At 43.5% G+C, this 14,846-nt stretch overlaps 1 protein-coding gene across 15 annotated transcripts in view; it reads right to left on the bottom strand.

The window, feature by feature from the left end:
- The window catches only part of rbfox1 (RNA binding fox-1 homolog 1), a 403,255-nt gene that overhangs the window by 29,043 nt on the left and 359,366 nt on the right, over positions 1–14,846 (bottom strand). For all 15 annotated transcript variants that reach the window (XM_035398366.1, XM_035398363.1, XM_035398362.1 and 12 more), the window contains 2 exons: positions 13,043–13,103; positions 10,697–10,750 (listed from right to left, as the gene is read on the bottom strand). In XM_035398366.1, coding sequence (XP_035254257.1) covers positions 10,697–10,750; positions 13,043–13,103 — 115 coding nt within the window. The remainder of the gene's footprint in view (positions 1–10,696; positions 10,751–13,042; positions 13,104–14,846) is intronic.

Raw genomic sequence — 14,846 nt, 5'->3', positions numbered from 1 at the left:
ATGGGTCAAATACATATTTGAAATACACCAAAATTATAAAAATACTCCCGTGCCTTCCCGAGATTGCTTACAATAACACGTTTTGCTCCTAAATTATAGGATAATGTGGAAAATAATTCTGCCATACTGGTGTCAACGGGGCCTCCAAGCAAGAATATGACCCTGCTTCAAATACATGAACTGTGTTATTGGATGTTTGCAAGCTGACACACTATAACCCTGTTATTTACCAGACTTTAACAAAGTTTTATAACAGATAAAAAAGAGGCAGTTTCATGAAGGAGCTGATCAGAGTTTTGGGTCCAGCTAAAAATGCACTGTGGAACGCAGTGGTGTCAAACTCGTGCCATGGAGGGCCGTGTGTATGCAGGTTTTCATTCCAGCCTCAGATCTTGATTATATAATTAGTTAAATTATTTGCTGAATTAGGGATGCAGGTTTGTGCACAATGGTGACCCGACGTCTATGGTGACCCGCATTGTCTAAATAAAATTTTTCTTATATTCTGTGCTTCAATGCAGTTAAACGCATATGGCTGAATGAGTAATTGGACTCAATTAAGGCAGCATTAATTGGTTGGAATGAAAACCTGCATACACACGGCCCTCCATGGCACGAGTTTGACACCACTGGTGTAACGCGTTTGCGTGCGTGCAAACTAGTGCTTTGAGGTGTCGCACAACTCCACGGGAAACATTAATAAATTAAATACAAATCTTTGTGAGAAGCATGGTATTGAGAACTAATATTAATATTTGCTCAATAAACAAGTTAGATTGTGCTTTTTTAAAATTAAAAACGGACAACACCCATAGCAAATCGCTCTACCCTGAATGAAAAACGGGAAATAACAGTGGGGAAGAAGGCGCGGGGTATAAACACACAGCGCTAAAAAGTTTCAGCGCTGCAGGAGAGATTTAAGCAGAGCAGATGCTGAATCCTACCGGAGGCTGACTATCGCAGCCATTAAAGTATACAACAGCTTTACGGCGTAATTATTTTTCTCGTTTGTTTGGTGATTGCGCCTTCATGGTTTCCAGAGAGATGGCTCCTATGTCTCGTGAAGAGACGCTCAATCAATGCCGGAAGATTAAAGACCACCCCCTCCCTCCTCTGACCTCACGTGCCCCCTTGTAAATCTCAAATGTGTCCACTTTGCGAAGCATTTAAGATATTAATTTCATACGGTGCGTGAGTAATCGATTGCGCTTAATTAGTTTTGCTAAATGGCTCTAAATTAAACCTGTTCATCCCACTTTAAACGCTACCGCTAGAAAATAAAATGACTTACGTTTGGGGTTTAAATTAGAAAAGGAATTGAAAGTAATCTGACACGGCATCACAGAGAGCTTGACTTATGAAGAAGAAAAAAACAAAAACAGAAAAAAAGGGCTGGATATGGTTCAGAACTTCAAATAAACACCAGGGTTTTTCTGCAATGTTTTGGTGTTTTTTCAAGCTGCCTAAGCCACCAATAAGAGAAATCACGCAAAAAATCCTGTAAAACGATTAGAAATGGACCGTGAATTTATTGGTATAATTTTGTTGTGAATGATACTGCATTTCAAGTTCCTAAAGTTTTGAGTGCTTTCAAGTTTACGTGCAACCTTAGACACGCTAAATCAACCTCACTAGAATCAACTTAATCTCATAAAACGATGAAACAGAGTCCCAATGTCCGCGCGTGCCACTTAGGTGTCGGCTATCAGTGTGATTTTCAACAGAAACCGCCTGCCCAATTTTTGCGTTTTTGTGTCTTTACAGGGCAGTTGTTGGTTTATTTATGCCACATCAGCTGATTTTTACGTATATTTATAGATCATTACACAGTGTAATTGGACATAATTCCATGGAAATATCCGAAATACGGAAATATGCGATCTCTGTCCAATGGAATGAATGGGAAATGGTTTTAGACGCGAAAATCCCTTTTGCAATTAAGTGGATTCTACTGTATAAACCTACGTTTTTGCCTATCTGTGCAGATTGAACTGAGAGATATAATTCTGAAAAGCCTTTACTGTTGTGTAGGGTACAAGTGACACCTGTGACAAAAAGAATGGTGCAAGAATTTGTTGAGTTGCTGGCATTTCTGTGGATTCATTAAGTTAAAAGGTTAATTAATGTTGTAGCCTAAGTTTTGAGTGTGCAAACTTTCAAAAAGGAAACGGGGTCAGAATGCACATCCTGCAATAACGGTAAGGCTCTGGCACGTGGCCAAAATTACATTTACTGACTGCGCATTCCAAGCCCTTTTGTTATTTTTCATTGTTTCTGAATAATCCGAGTAAATAATTGGGTTACACGGTTTATTGCCCACAGGAAGGTAGATAATGTAAGCTTTTTGTTGGGAGGAAGCGAGCCTTTTAAAATTACATTCCCACCCACATAAGGGTGGTGGGGAGGTGGGTGGACTTTGATATTTCTGTGTGTTTCTTTGTTCAAGGGGTTAAAAACGTTTTATAAGACGTCTACCGCACGCTCCGCGTTTGCCGTTTTCTCCTCGGAAAATGAATCATTCCTGCGCTTTATCACGCGCTGAACACACTTTTCCCCCCACGGTTCTGGCGAAGGCACTTAATTAATGTACATGTTTAATCATTCCTCCGAAACGTGCAGGGGTCATTTTTTATTGGCTGCTCTTGTGAAGCAATCTGCTCCTCTGACACACAGTGACGGCCACTGAATCCACAGAATCCAATTTCTTCTGATAGCACGGTCTAGGTTTCATAACACTGCCCATTTGCTGCCTTCCGCAGGACGTAGAAAAGACTCCGTTAAATATTATGATGAACTACATTTAAGTAAAAACCCTCCCCCCCCCCATGCCCCCTCTCAGTCTGTCTCTTAATACATTATCGGTCATTTATTTATTTATTTTAACAGACATAGATCAAGAGCCAGCCCTACAGGCGGCGGGTTCAGCGGTTTGTGATTAATTACTGCCCTGCCGAGTGGCAGGAATGAGGGGAGCGTGACATGGCCGCTGATTAATTGAGCGTTTCATGTCGGGGTACGGTACCTGCTTACAAATGCCAGAGTGCGGTAAGTGACTTCCGCTAAATCAGCTGATTGCTCAGAAAGTCAAAAGCACTCAGCGTCCGGCAGTCCTTTAAGAGCTTGGGGTCTGTTTCGTTGGATGTTTTTTTTTTATTGCTTAAAAACACACTACAATGCACTAAAAAAAGTGCAGCGTACTAATTTGCTCTAACTTTGCACAAACAGGAACTTATACTACCTAATAAAATGCGCTGTTTTGGGTAATGTAAGCAATCAGCGTGAAATGAGACCGCTTGCCATTTTATTACTATTTTAACGGCAAGTTTGTACGCGCAAGTACTGTAAGTCTGTGAGAGCATGTTAGCATGTAGCCTACATGCAAGTGTTTCCTTGCAGGTCTTTGAGGGTACACAATAGGAAACCGCTTTCTGCCAAGAACTCGAAAACGCTGACCTGTGAGAAAACGCATTGTGGAAGGCCCGAATCAAGCCCTTTCCGTACAGATGAGGCCTTTATCAAAAATCCAGAGCCAGTCCGCAGAAACAAAGTGCACAAAAAAAAAGCCCACAAGAAAATTTGTTCCTCCAGAAATCTGGCCTGTTTTTGAACAGTGTGTCCTGCCGCTATGGGGAAACTTAGGCAGCGTGTTCAGAGGATTTTAACATTCAAACCCGCCCTGGGATTTCCCCGGGAAAAAAAACGCCTCTCTCCCTTTCAGCTGCATCGTGCCGGTGTATTACTGTTGGCTGGCCCGTGTCAGGGCATCGGTCCCAAGGTTAGGCTAGTTTATCGTTTTAATTTCAGAGTGAAAAATGCGCAGTCTCAACGGAGGATCAATGCCCGCCTGGTGGATGTTCCTCGGAAAGTAATATCTTGAGAACTAAAAAGGAAGCGATGTTTCAGGGGGTCCCAAAACCTCATAAGAGCCAGTCTCCTAAGAAGATCACACTGCAACCTAAGAGAGGAGGCGTAACCAGCACAGGAAATGGACGGTATTATGATAGCACTGGCACTGATCAATCCAAGTTTTACTCTTTTAAAAAAAAATTCTTATGCAGAGAGTATAGAGCTTTGTGTTAGGAATCAAAAAAAAATTTTTTTGCTAAAATTTCTTTCGCTAAAAAAGTAAGAGCAGGGGCCATAATTCAGTGGTGCTCCTTTAACAGCAGAATGGCCAAAGTTCTGTATGGTGCCTTTGCACTTTTACATTTTAAATGGTGTAATTATTCCACCTAATTACACTGTTTTAATGTTATGATGAAATAATTCCTGTGGATTTATCTCTTTAATTAAAATGTTATAATTTTTCAGGCTATTTGCATCTGTATCTAACCCCATGTTGAAGCATCGCCACTGCTTCTTGTGCAACCATTCACATTCACACCCTGGGAAACTGATGAATGCAAATTAACTTTATACCGTTGCTGTACAGTTGACTCCACCTGCGATAGAATGGTTCCGATAATTATGAGTCAGCATGAATTATCACATTCAATTATCACATTATCACTCTTTCATAATTATTTTGTAATTACATTACATTAATTAGCACGCTATTGCAATTCCAATAATACAATTCCAAAAGAGGTTTATACAAACACGTCTACGCATTCACCAGAAAATTTGTGTTACAGCATGGGGTTGAGCCAATTCTTAATTGCATTCTACTATCATCCTAACTGCTAGTTGTTCAAGGGATACGTGAGAGACAGATTTAATAAAACAACCTTCCACGTGTAGCCTTGGAACATAGTAGCCAAAAAATGCCTCACTCATACCTGTGACTTCCATGTACGAATAATTTAATGGCTGACACACTGATGGCAGAATTCAACCAACGTTTGTCCCTAACGCTGACTCACAATGGAAAGCAAGTGTTAGTAATTAAAAGCAAGTGTTAGTTTTCAGAAAAAAAGTGTGCCGGTTAAGTTAATTTCATCAAATCAGTTCAGCGTTCCTTGGCAGAGTGCAGGAAAAGGTTTACGGAGTTAATACCCTAATGTTGGTGGGGTCCAGGCTGCGACCAAATCGGAATTCTGAGCACGGCTCGCACGCTTTGAAACATCTGCGCGCATCTTCCGGATCGGACGTACAGAGAGGCCCCGCCCTCTGACCCACATCACGGGTAATCCTGAGGAACCGCGGGCGGGGCGGACCGGCCGCTAATTACAGGGCACGGCCCCGCGGGGGGGGGCGCGGAGACGAACTCCTGCCAAGAGGCAAGTGGGAGAACTGCCGAACTGAAAGAGACAGAGCTCGCTTTTCAGGGTCCACTTTTGATGATGTCATCATAGCTGTCTGACAACTCTGTGCTACATGTCCGGAGGAGGTTTGCTGGTACTATTCTCTCCCACTCTGGGAAGACATAAAGATCAAGGCCATATCTTCAGTAAATGGGATTATGGATAGAATACAACCACTACGAGCCGTACTTATAAAAGCAAATACATGTATGCTTTTTCTATTTTGAATGCCCAGTTCTATGTGCTGCTATCAACTGGGGAAAGCGCCAACAAACACATGCCCTCCTACAAAACACACTCGATGTCAAGCTGCTGCCTGTTTTCTCTGGGCAGTCCGCAAGTGGGGCTTGCGTGGACGTGGGCTGGAAGAAGACACTCTGTTAGCAGCTCGTGGGTGGCCAGTTGGCTACTGGGCACGCTGGTGAGCAAAGAGACACGGTCACCCTGGTCCTGCCGAATCGCTCCCTCCCGGGGTTCCACAGCGGGAAATTACGCACCGCCCCTGCCAACCGCAGCCGGCACCGCCGCAATCTCGATTTGGCACCAGACCACAGGTCTAAACGGCGACCGAATCTTGGCCTTCGCCTTCAAACGGTACGCCGCGCCGCGCTGCTCACAGAGCCCTCCGTATCGCTTTCCAGCAGCATTGTGGCTCGCGCTTAAACGCGCTTTAAATTATGTGACAGAAAAACCTCGCGCTTTCTTTACCTCCGTTTCCCAGTACCGCATTCAGACATTCCAGCGGCGGCACAAAAAGAAGCGTGGCGGGGAAGTCAGAGGTCGTCTTTCTCTCTCTCCCTCTCTCCCTCTCTCCCCGTCGCGCCGCACAAAAGGGAGAGTTGCAAAGGAAGAATTTTCTTTTCTGTGAGGCATTTCTTTTTAAAAAGAATTCGCTGAATGGATTTCTTTATTTCACGCAAGAGACGTGGCTGAAGGTTGACTGAGGTTGTTCGGCTATGGTAGTGGAGTGGGGGAGGGAGGGTGTTTGTTGTCTTATGTAGGAGACATGGCTGCAGGTTGCTTGAGGTTACAGCACGGAGGAGGGCAGGGTTTGGACAGAGCGCAGTTTGAGCACTGTGCCTGTGGCAGTGTCTTTAACACAGCAGAGAGCTCATGTGCTGAACAGCAGTCTGGGCTCTAAACCTCACAGGCATCTACAACTTTCCCTCTTTACATCGCTCCAACAAAAAATATTTCATCCTCCTTCGTTTTTAAATGAATGAACTCTTTTAAGCATGCATTGCGTAAACGGTGTGATGCAGTAGATACGTTTCTTCTGAAATACTAAATAAATGTCAATCAGTCAGACAAATCAAGCTGCCTTCAACAGGCAGTCCCTCCGTAATACAGCAGAGGGCGCTCTTCCCGCAGAGGGCAGAGTGCCGCACGTTAGCGCGTGGATTCCGTTTTAACGCAGCGGCCCGGCTTCGGTTGCAGGCCGCGCGACGCGCTGACATGTGTTCCTTCAACGTGTCGATAAGCCGCGCCTTATCGATACGCTAATGCGCCGCAACGGAACGGACGCGCGCGCCGAAGCCGCCGCCGCCGCCGCGCCTCGAGTTACCCGCGCGGCTACAGATACGCGAGCCTCCGCCGCCGCGAGGGAGGCTAAGGTTTCCCGCCCGCTGCCAAGGCGAGCGGCCGTCGGCGAAGGGGGCACCGGGAGAGCGTGCTCCTCTTACATAAACACGTCCTACGTTTCAGCCTGCCAGGCTACACGGCCCGAGAGCGCTCAGCGAGGAGCGAAGAGAAACAACCGGGGAGGCAGAAAAAAGGGAAAAATCAAAACCCTCTGCGGTTCTGAAGTAAAGCTATTAAATAAGCAAATGGACATTTCGCGTTCGCTGGTTCTCGTTAAAAAGGAATTTCAAAGTAAAGAGTTTGTAAATTAAGGAGAAGAAAAGGATTAACCAGGGGAATGCTGACTTCTTTTTTTTTTTGGTTGTGATCCAACCCATCTAATTGCAAAATCATTGTTTCTCATCTTTAGGGTGTTTTACTTCCTTATTTCCTTATTTTAATCCTCACCCTCTGAAGGCATTTGGTTTATCTTACATAAAACGCTGTCCATTTCCACTTTTCCCGGGCTAATTAACAATGCTGCGTTTTATGTAAAATTCTTCAGGATTAAACACTGATCTACAACACCCATTAAAACAATAGTTTAATGGGTAGTACAGTACAAAACTTTTTGAGAAACAACTGTACTCAAGTAAACCTACTAGGTAAATAAACATGGATCAGACAAGATCAGAGGAGGCATATGTAATTTGTAATATAATAATATTATTATTATTACATGTATTATCCATAGAGTAATACAGATGGGTCATGGAGTTGTTACAGTATCTGCAGTACTGGCATTTTTAAGAAATAATGTGACTTGATATTCCCCAGCCTGATTGAAAATGGCAGTTGAGGACATACAAGTGACACAAAAAATGTCAGGCCAAGAAAAATCACTGTTGACAGAAAAGCATCTCTATCAAAACACACAGTGGATAATAACCGTCATCATTTCCAGCAAGCATCAGACACCGGTTTTGTAATTATACCTGTTTCATGTCCTGCATATATATTTGCTTTGTTTAAAAATTCGAAATTCAATCTGAATCTGTTAAAGATGTTACCTTTCTCTATTCTCAGCATTATTCTAATTGGACGGCCAACCACCTCTATTGTTACTTTTTTATCTTCATCTTGCTATATATACAGTTGCTAAAACATCCACCTACTTGCTTTGAAGATTGCCTGGCTTATTCTTGGCTCCCATAATCGGCTCTTACAACTACATTCATCATAATATATTATCATATTATTGTACCATTATTCGGCGGACGTGAAACAACCGCGATAAAGGTACTCCTTCCATAATCGATAGAGGACAATCTAACGATGGACACCGCTGACAAATTTAATTTGGAAATAAAGAGAAAAACATGGATGAAAGTTGTTGAAAAAAAATGAATGAAGAGTAACGCAGTAGAAGCAGATGATGAGGGGGGAGTCGGTGTGGTAGGTTGCAGATTCGATATCGGGTGGGGTGCTTAGATTGCACCCATGGACAACAAGCTCACCTGCATTAGTAAATGCCCGTCTGTACAAATGGAGAACATGTAATAGCACATTTTAAAAGATATACAAAAAATTTCTCAGGATAAAGGGACATGCAAAAGAAACAAATAAATGAATGAGTTATGAAATGAAAGAGTGAAGGTGAAGAGAAGGAAAATGGCCGACACATCGGTGCTGAGGAACGATGGTTTTGAAGCGAAATCTAACACAATGGAGAGTCAGCTCTGGGCTGAAGGCGATGGAGCTCCAAGACCGATGTGGGGGGTGGGGGGGTGGGGGGCGGGGGGCGTCGAGAGGGCGAGCCACTTCTGAGCTGTGCCCATGTCGGCTGCTTTAGGACTGTGAAACCTGGACTCATACTTTTCTTTTTTTTTTTTTACAGCTTTCTTGCCAATATATCAACTTTCCAATAAGCAACTTGCCAATACCAGTTCACCGGATGCTTAGCGGCTAAAATGACCTCAGCCATTTCTCTCAGCATTGCGCACAGTCGCGGCGCGCTAATGAACTGCTAATTATAATTCTACTTATCCGAGTAAATAAAAGAGTGAAATGGAAGCGGGCTCTCAGCATTCATCGCCGGGCGGGGACGTGGAGATGTTTAGGGTGACTTGAAAGGTGAGACAAAAGGGAATCGATAATGCGCCATTTTGTAATTAACAGAATGTGCGGCGAATTAGGAAAATGACCGTTTGGAGAAATGGAAAATATTGATTTCAATTTGCAAAATATATTTCAGCCACCTTCCGTGACCTTGCGCGAGGAGACAATGAGATTTTGTTCCGTCTCTCCCCCTCCCCCCCCCCCTCCCCAGCACCCTCAGTTTTCCACATTGTTCCTATTATCATAAAATCGGGATATTTTTCACCATAATGGGGTGGGTAATAATGGGTAAGAGGAAGGTCAGGCCCACAGTGGTCAAGGTCGGCTGCTTCTCAGACACGAGAAGCGAAAATAAAGGAGACCTGCCCTTTCAAATCAGTCTCCACACCAGGCTCACGAAAAGAGCCAAAATGGCGGAGCAAAACCGTGGATGTTTTTTGGAAGCCTCCATATTACCAGAGCACTTGGCAAGAAACAGACAGAAAAAATTAAAACCGGCTCTTTATTTCATTCTTCAATCCAGACTTGCAAAATGAGCAAAAAAAAAAAAAGAGAGGGTGAATGTTTTCAGAAGCCTCTATTTTGTTGAAGTTTTAAAACCTTGTTTTGAGCAGAGCGGTGAAGCCGAGCCAGCACCACGCCGGTGCAGAGCGGGAGGCCACCACCTGGGATCGGAATAAACTCTCACCGCCGCCTGCCAGGCATCGCAGCCGATGCCAGAGCCCGCTTAGGAGAAATTCAGCCGGAGAGCGGTTTTTAAATAGCGTTCTGGGCCACTGTGCTCCAAAACACGGGGATCGCCCAAACCCTACCCCCCTTTAAAATAAAATAAAAAAACAGCAACGAAAGCTCGCCTCCAGCCACCATTTCTAATTTAACTTTCTCAAAACCTGGCATGGATGCTTTTCTTTCTCTGTTTATCAGGCAAAAAAAAAAAAAAAAGATCCATGCCGACCCATCCCCTCCAGCGCGGCTCCTCATTAGCCTCCGCTAGCTCGTGGAGTGCCGGGCGCTCGGGCCTCTCTCAGTGAGCGCATTACCAGGCCTCAGCCAGCCTTGTGGAAATAATTAAAAGCACAGGTGTGAGCTTGCTGCAGGAATTGCTCACTCGCTCCCAGCCAATGGGATGCCGCGGATTTAAACGCTGCTCATAGCGCTGGGGCAAGTGCTGGGGGGGTGGGGGGGGGGGGGGGGGGGGGGGGGGGGGGGGGGGGGGTCACATGTGCACGGACCTGCGCCGCATTCTTGCACAGAGCTGGGATTTCTGCCCTCGAAGGGGAGAGCTGCGCAAAACCAGAAGTGCAGCACTGCAGTTCACTGAGGAAGAGCCAACAATACCCATCCTCTATCTGTGCATCTCAAGTAGTGACAAGCGTTTGAGATTTAAGATTCCTGACATGGACTGTTCAGAATCTTGAAAATGCTGAAAAAATTATACAATGCTTTTTTTTTCTTCATTTTTTTGTTTCTTACACATTGTATTTCCCAGTGAATTTCAGCAACAGCTGAACTAACATGCGAGTAGTGTGAGAACAAAGTGAACTCAGGACGAAGTGCGCTGCGGTTAAACTCAGGCCAAAGACCCAAGACTTAAACATGAAAGAAAAAGGGCTTAAAATGAAAGAAAAGAGATAAAGGAATTAGAGGAAAGGGGAAAAGGGCTGACACACTAAGTCAATGAAGATACAAAATAAAGCAAACTGCAAGATATAAAACACAGATAAAACATTTAATAATATAAAAAAAAAAGAATACATAGATTTTATTTCCCATACCTGCATAGAACTCTGGGCTGTACACGGCACCCACTACTGGATTCAACTTCCAGCCTAGACGACACAAAAAAGAAAATGCATGAAGACGTCATATTGCATCTGCTGTTCACCATATGTTACAGGAGCTTCATTTCATCTTCAGCGAGAGAATTCAGAAAAATGACCTCAGAAAAGACCTCAAAAATCTACTCGTGAACTGAAAGTGCTCTCCGCACTTTCAGAAAATAAAATACATTACACAAAGGGAAAGAGCTCGTTTGGCCAAGCGCGTAAGAACTTTCCTTCCGAAAAGCACCGACCGCGTTGGCATATCAAACAAAAGTGTTTCACAGTCTCCTGAGAAATCTGTGACTAACACTGAGCTTCAGCACGCACCAACAAGCAAAACTAAAAATACGGGAACGGTAATGAACGACGGACCAGCGACGGGCATTCACGGCCGTCCGCCGCTCGTCTGTAAGGCGCTCTGGACTGGTGGAGCCGGTGTGTACTGGTCACAGGGAAAGTGCTGTCAGGCCCAGTAAGGCAGCCGGCGCAGAGAAAGGGCGGCAGACAGACAGAGCGCGGCACGCTTAGGGAGGGGCCTGACAGGCCTCAGCCCTCGAACGCTTCCGTGACGGCTTCTCAGTTTCTGCACCGGGGGGGGGGGGGGGAAGAAAGGCTCGCTGGAAGGCCATGGCAGACACTTCCAGCCGAAGCGCTGTTTCATTATTCATCCGTGTGCCAAGTCTTCTCCCCGCGCACCCACCCTCCCCCCAAACCAAAAAATAAAAAATAAAAAATAAAAAAATCAGATGGGTGCATCCATCGCCGGTCTATCCTACGGTGCGAAACGGCCCAGCCGCAGCCCCCCCTTCCCCCCGCCCCCTCCCATTCATCATGGAAATAACAACAATTAAACTTTACTCTGGCCGGCCTGTGGGAGGCGGCCCGGCCCGGGGCAGGGCGGGGTTAATGGCGCGTGACCGGAGCTCCTGTCCCGCTGTCAGGGGGAGCTCTGAGGCGAGACCGCAGGGCCGCGGGCCCGCGGAAGACTTACTGCCTCTCCGGGGAGTTCATCGATCGCCCGCAGGTCAACGGTCAAAGGTCACGGGTCGTGGGGTGGGGGAGAGGGGGGGGTGCGGGAGGGGCATTTATTCACCCCATCCTGTATCCCTGTCTGTCTGTTCTTCATTAAACCAACCTGGGCCATTCATGTTTTTAAAAAAAAATTAAATATATTTTTTAAACATACTAGCGTTAGCATGCTAAACCTGATGGAGTGACAGCTGTGTATTATTGCCTCTCCAGTTTCAACCTGCGGGTCATATTCCATTAGCGAGCAGAACAGTCAATCAAACTGAGATCACTCTCTAGATCACTTACGGATAACTCCAGTCTAACAGGCAAAATGTAAGCCCAAACCACATTTCTTGAGGTCTTATGTTTTGAAATATCAGGGATAGATAAACAGAATGTAGGCATGCTGTAGAAAATGAAAACGTTTTCTTTTCCAATTTTATGAGACTTCCTTTACGGGTGCAGCAGGATATCCCTGGGCCATATTAGCCCAACACACCAAGTCTGTTGCTTTGGCGTGTTGGGATAATATCGCTAAGCAGTGTACATTTTCCAAACGTGTTGCTACTTCTCAATGTATTCTTCAAAGACAGAATTCCCAGTCAGTAATCTGTTTGTATGTACAACCTTTATAAACATAACATCCCTGCACAAGCTGCTTAGGATTTACCTGAAGTGTATGTTCTTGCTTTAGGCCACAAACCAACGAATGCCCATTTAAAGCTGGAAAGTCCTCGGAATCTTCTATAGGTATCTAAAATGCCCCTAATCACAAACAAAAACTGCCTAGGCCTGAAATAATATGAACAACTATCCCTTGAATACAGCAAAAAATATAACCAGATATGCTTACACCTGGCATAGCAAAGCAACGGTATTGGGTTGTCTATAAATAGGTATAGCCTTATGTTGACAGTAATAAAGATCAATAATAATAAAAAATAATCTAGTAACTATGAATAATATTGAGAATGCATGTTTATCCTGGAGCAAATGCTTTGAAGTTCTGAGGTGGAGGATTCCCACAATTAACTATGATGGCTCACGATCTAATTTCAAGCAGTTCTGGTCAGGAAATCCCCCTTGAGTGATTCACAGAACTGGTAAAGAGAGGCCTTGAAAACCACAAACAAAAGGTTCGGCATTTCTGCGCAAAAAATGCTTATGCAAAGTGAAATGGCTTTGAACAATCAAAATAACAAATCATAACATAATTAACATAATTAGCATATAAACATATTCCAAGCAGAAAATTCCACTCTCAGATAGCCAAGCTCTGTGACTTACCGTTTGCATAGGGGTTGACTGTCTTTTTATTCGTCATTACTCGTGCTGTTGCATTGTTAACCTTGGCACAAAGAAGACGATGTTAGCAAGAGCATCAACGGCGGCCACAGCCTCACACTTTCTTAAGTCTTAACATTCAAAAATGACATGCATTACTTTTAGTACAGAATTTATATAAAGTAACTTTAAAAAACAAACTACCATTAGGGTTATCATTGGCAAACAAGTATATTCACTATCACTAAAAAAACAAAACATCATATATCAGTACTAACAACACACACAAAGCAAATGAAAGTAGTATTTGCATATTTCAAATTTAAGACATTTCAAAGCATGCTTCATCAATTCATGATAACTTCAAAAGGAAGTCAGAGAAGATCACACAAACAGAATAGCCTAGTTATATGTGAAGGAACATGCAGTGATAAAGGGAAGGAGAGACAAGGTACAAAAAGAAAACAAAGAAAATGTCGAAAAGGGACAAACAAGTTTAGCATTGTGCAACATAATCCTCAAGAGTATATCTACCACTGGATAGAAAGCAACACTTAGCATTCAGACACTCGGAACAAGAGCTTTTCGTTTCATCGCAAGAATAAAAAGACAAACAAACCAAACCAAAAAAATAAACAAAAATCAAAAAGTAAAATAAATGATAATAATCATTCCAGCTTGAACCACAGCTAACAAAAGGATAAAAAGAGGGTGCATTATCTAACACAATATGGAGTTAACAATCTGAATAAGAGTAAGATGTGCAGGAATCAGACCAGTCCAATCAGTGCCCCTCAGGCAGCTAAACGTACACTCAAAAAGTACAGGCGTACCAATATAAAGTAGCTAGCATCAAGAAACGTAACAAGTCAAAAAAATTCACGCGGTGTCAGCGCTTAATACGTGAAACGGCAGATGGACTTCTCCACTTACCATTCGGCACCATCGCCGGCATGTGTATGTATACAGTTACCATGGTTACTGAGAGTTTGGTGAGGGCCCTATGCGCTTTCTTTGAAAAGGGGGGAAAATGAGAAGGCAAAATATGCAACATCTTACTCAAAGGCTACACCACTTAATACTGGAATCACTCTAGAATGCAGCTAGCTTCTTCCTAACTGAAGGCAGTGTTGAGTGGGAAACAGAGGTGACGGTGTTCATATATTTATCTCTAATACAGTTTTCATTTTGATCTGGTTTAAGTTGGTGTTTTTCTTTTGTTTATTTTTTAGTCTCCCGAAATCCATGTTAAAATGAGTCAAATTAAATGAAAATCATTAAATGAACACAAATTTCGATGCAGTTCTGCTCCTGATTTGCATTCCGAGCCAGTTCCCAATTAAAACGTATTTGTGGATTTAGTTTGCTTTAAGTTCCAAGCCACCGCACATCCCTCATCAACCCTGCAATAAGGTAGCTAACCATAATTACACACTTTCTTTTGCTTTTATTTTCTTTTTTATTTGGTTTTGGAAGTTACTGCACCCATTTTGTTTAAAAGTTCAAACACAGAAAACCATAACTTTACTCCTGCCAGTCCATTGTACACAAATAATAACTAACGCAAATAACTTAAAAAATTAAAAAAGAGGAGACAAAATGCCACAGTAGCTCTCTAAAGCAAACAAATAAACAAATAAAACTGAGTCAACGATAAGAAAGTATACCTTCATACACATACATATATAGGTAAACAAAAAAAAAACAAAAAAAGGAAAAGAAAAAACTTATGGGGGAGGGAGGGAGTGCACGTGTAAAGACAAATGATGCATCTGAAACGACAAAATGAGAGTGAAGCAGACATTTA

The sequence above is a fragment of the Anguilla anguilla genome, chromosome 17 (assembly GCF_013347855.1).
Source record: "Anguilla anguilla isolate fAngAng1 chromosome 17, fAngAng1.pri, whole genome shotgun sequence".
Taxonomy (NCBI): domain Eukaryota; kingdom Metazoa; phylum Chordata; class Actinopteri; order Anguilliformes; family Anguillidae; genus Anguilla; species Anguilla anguilla.
The sequence above is the reverse complement of the archived record's forward strand: the minus strand, read 5'-3'. Positions and strand labels throughout refer to the sequence as shown.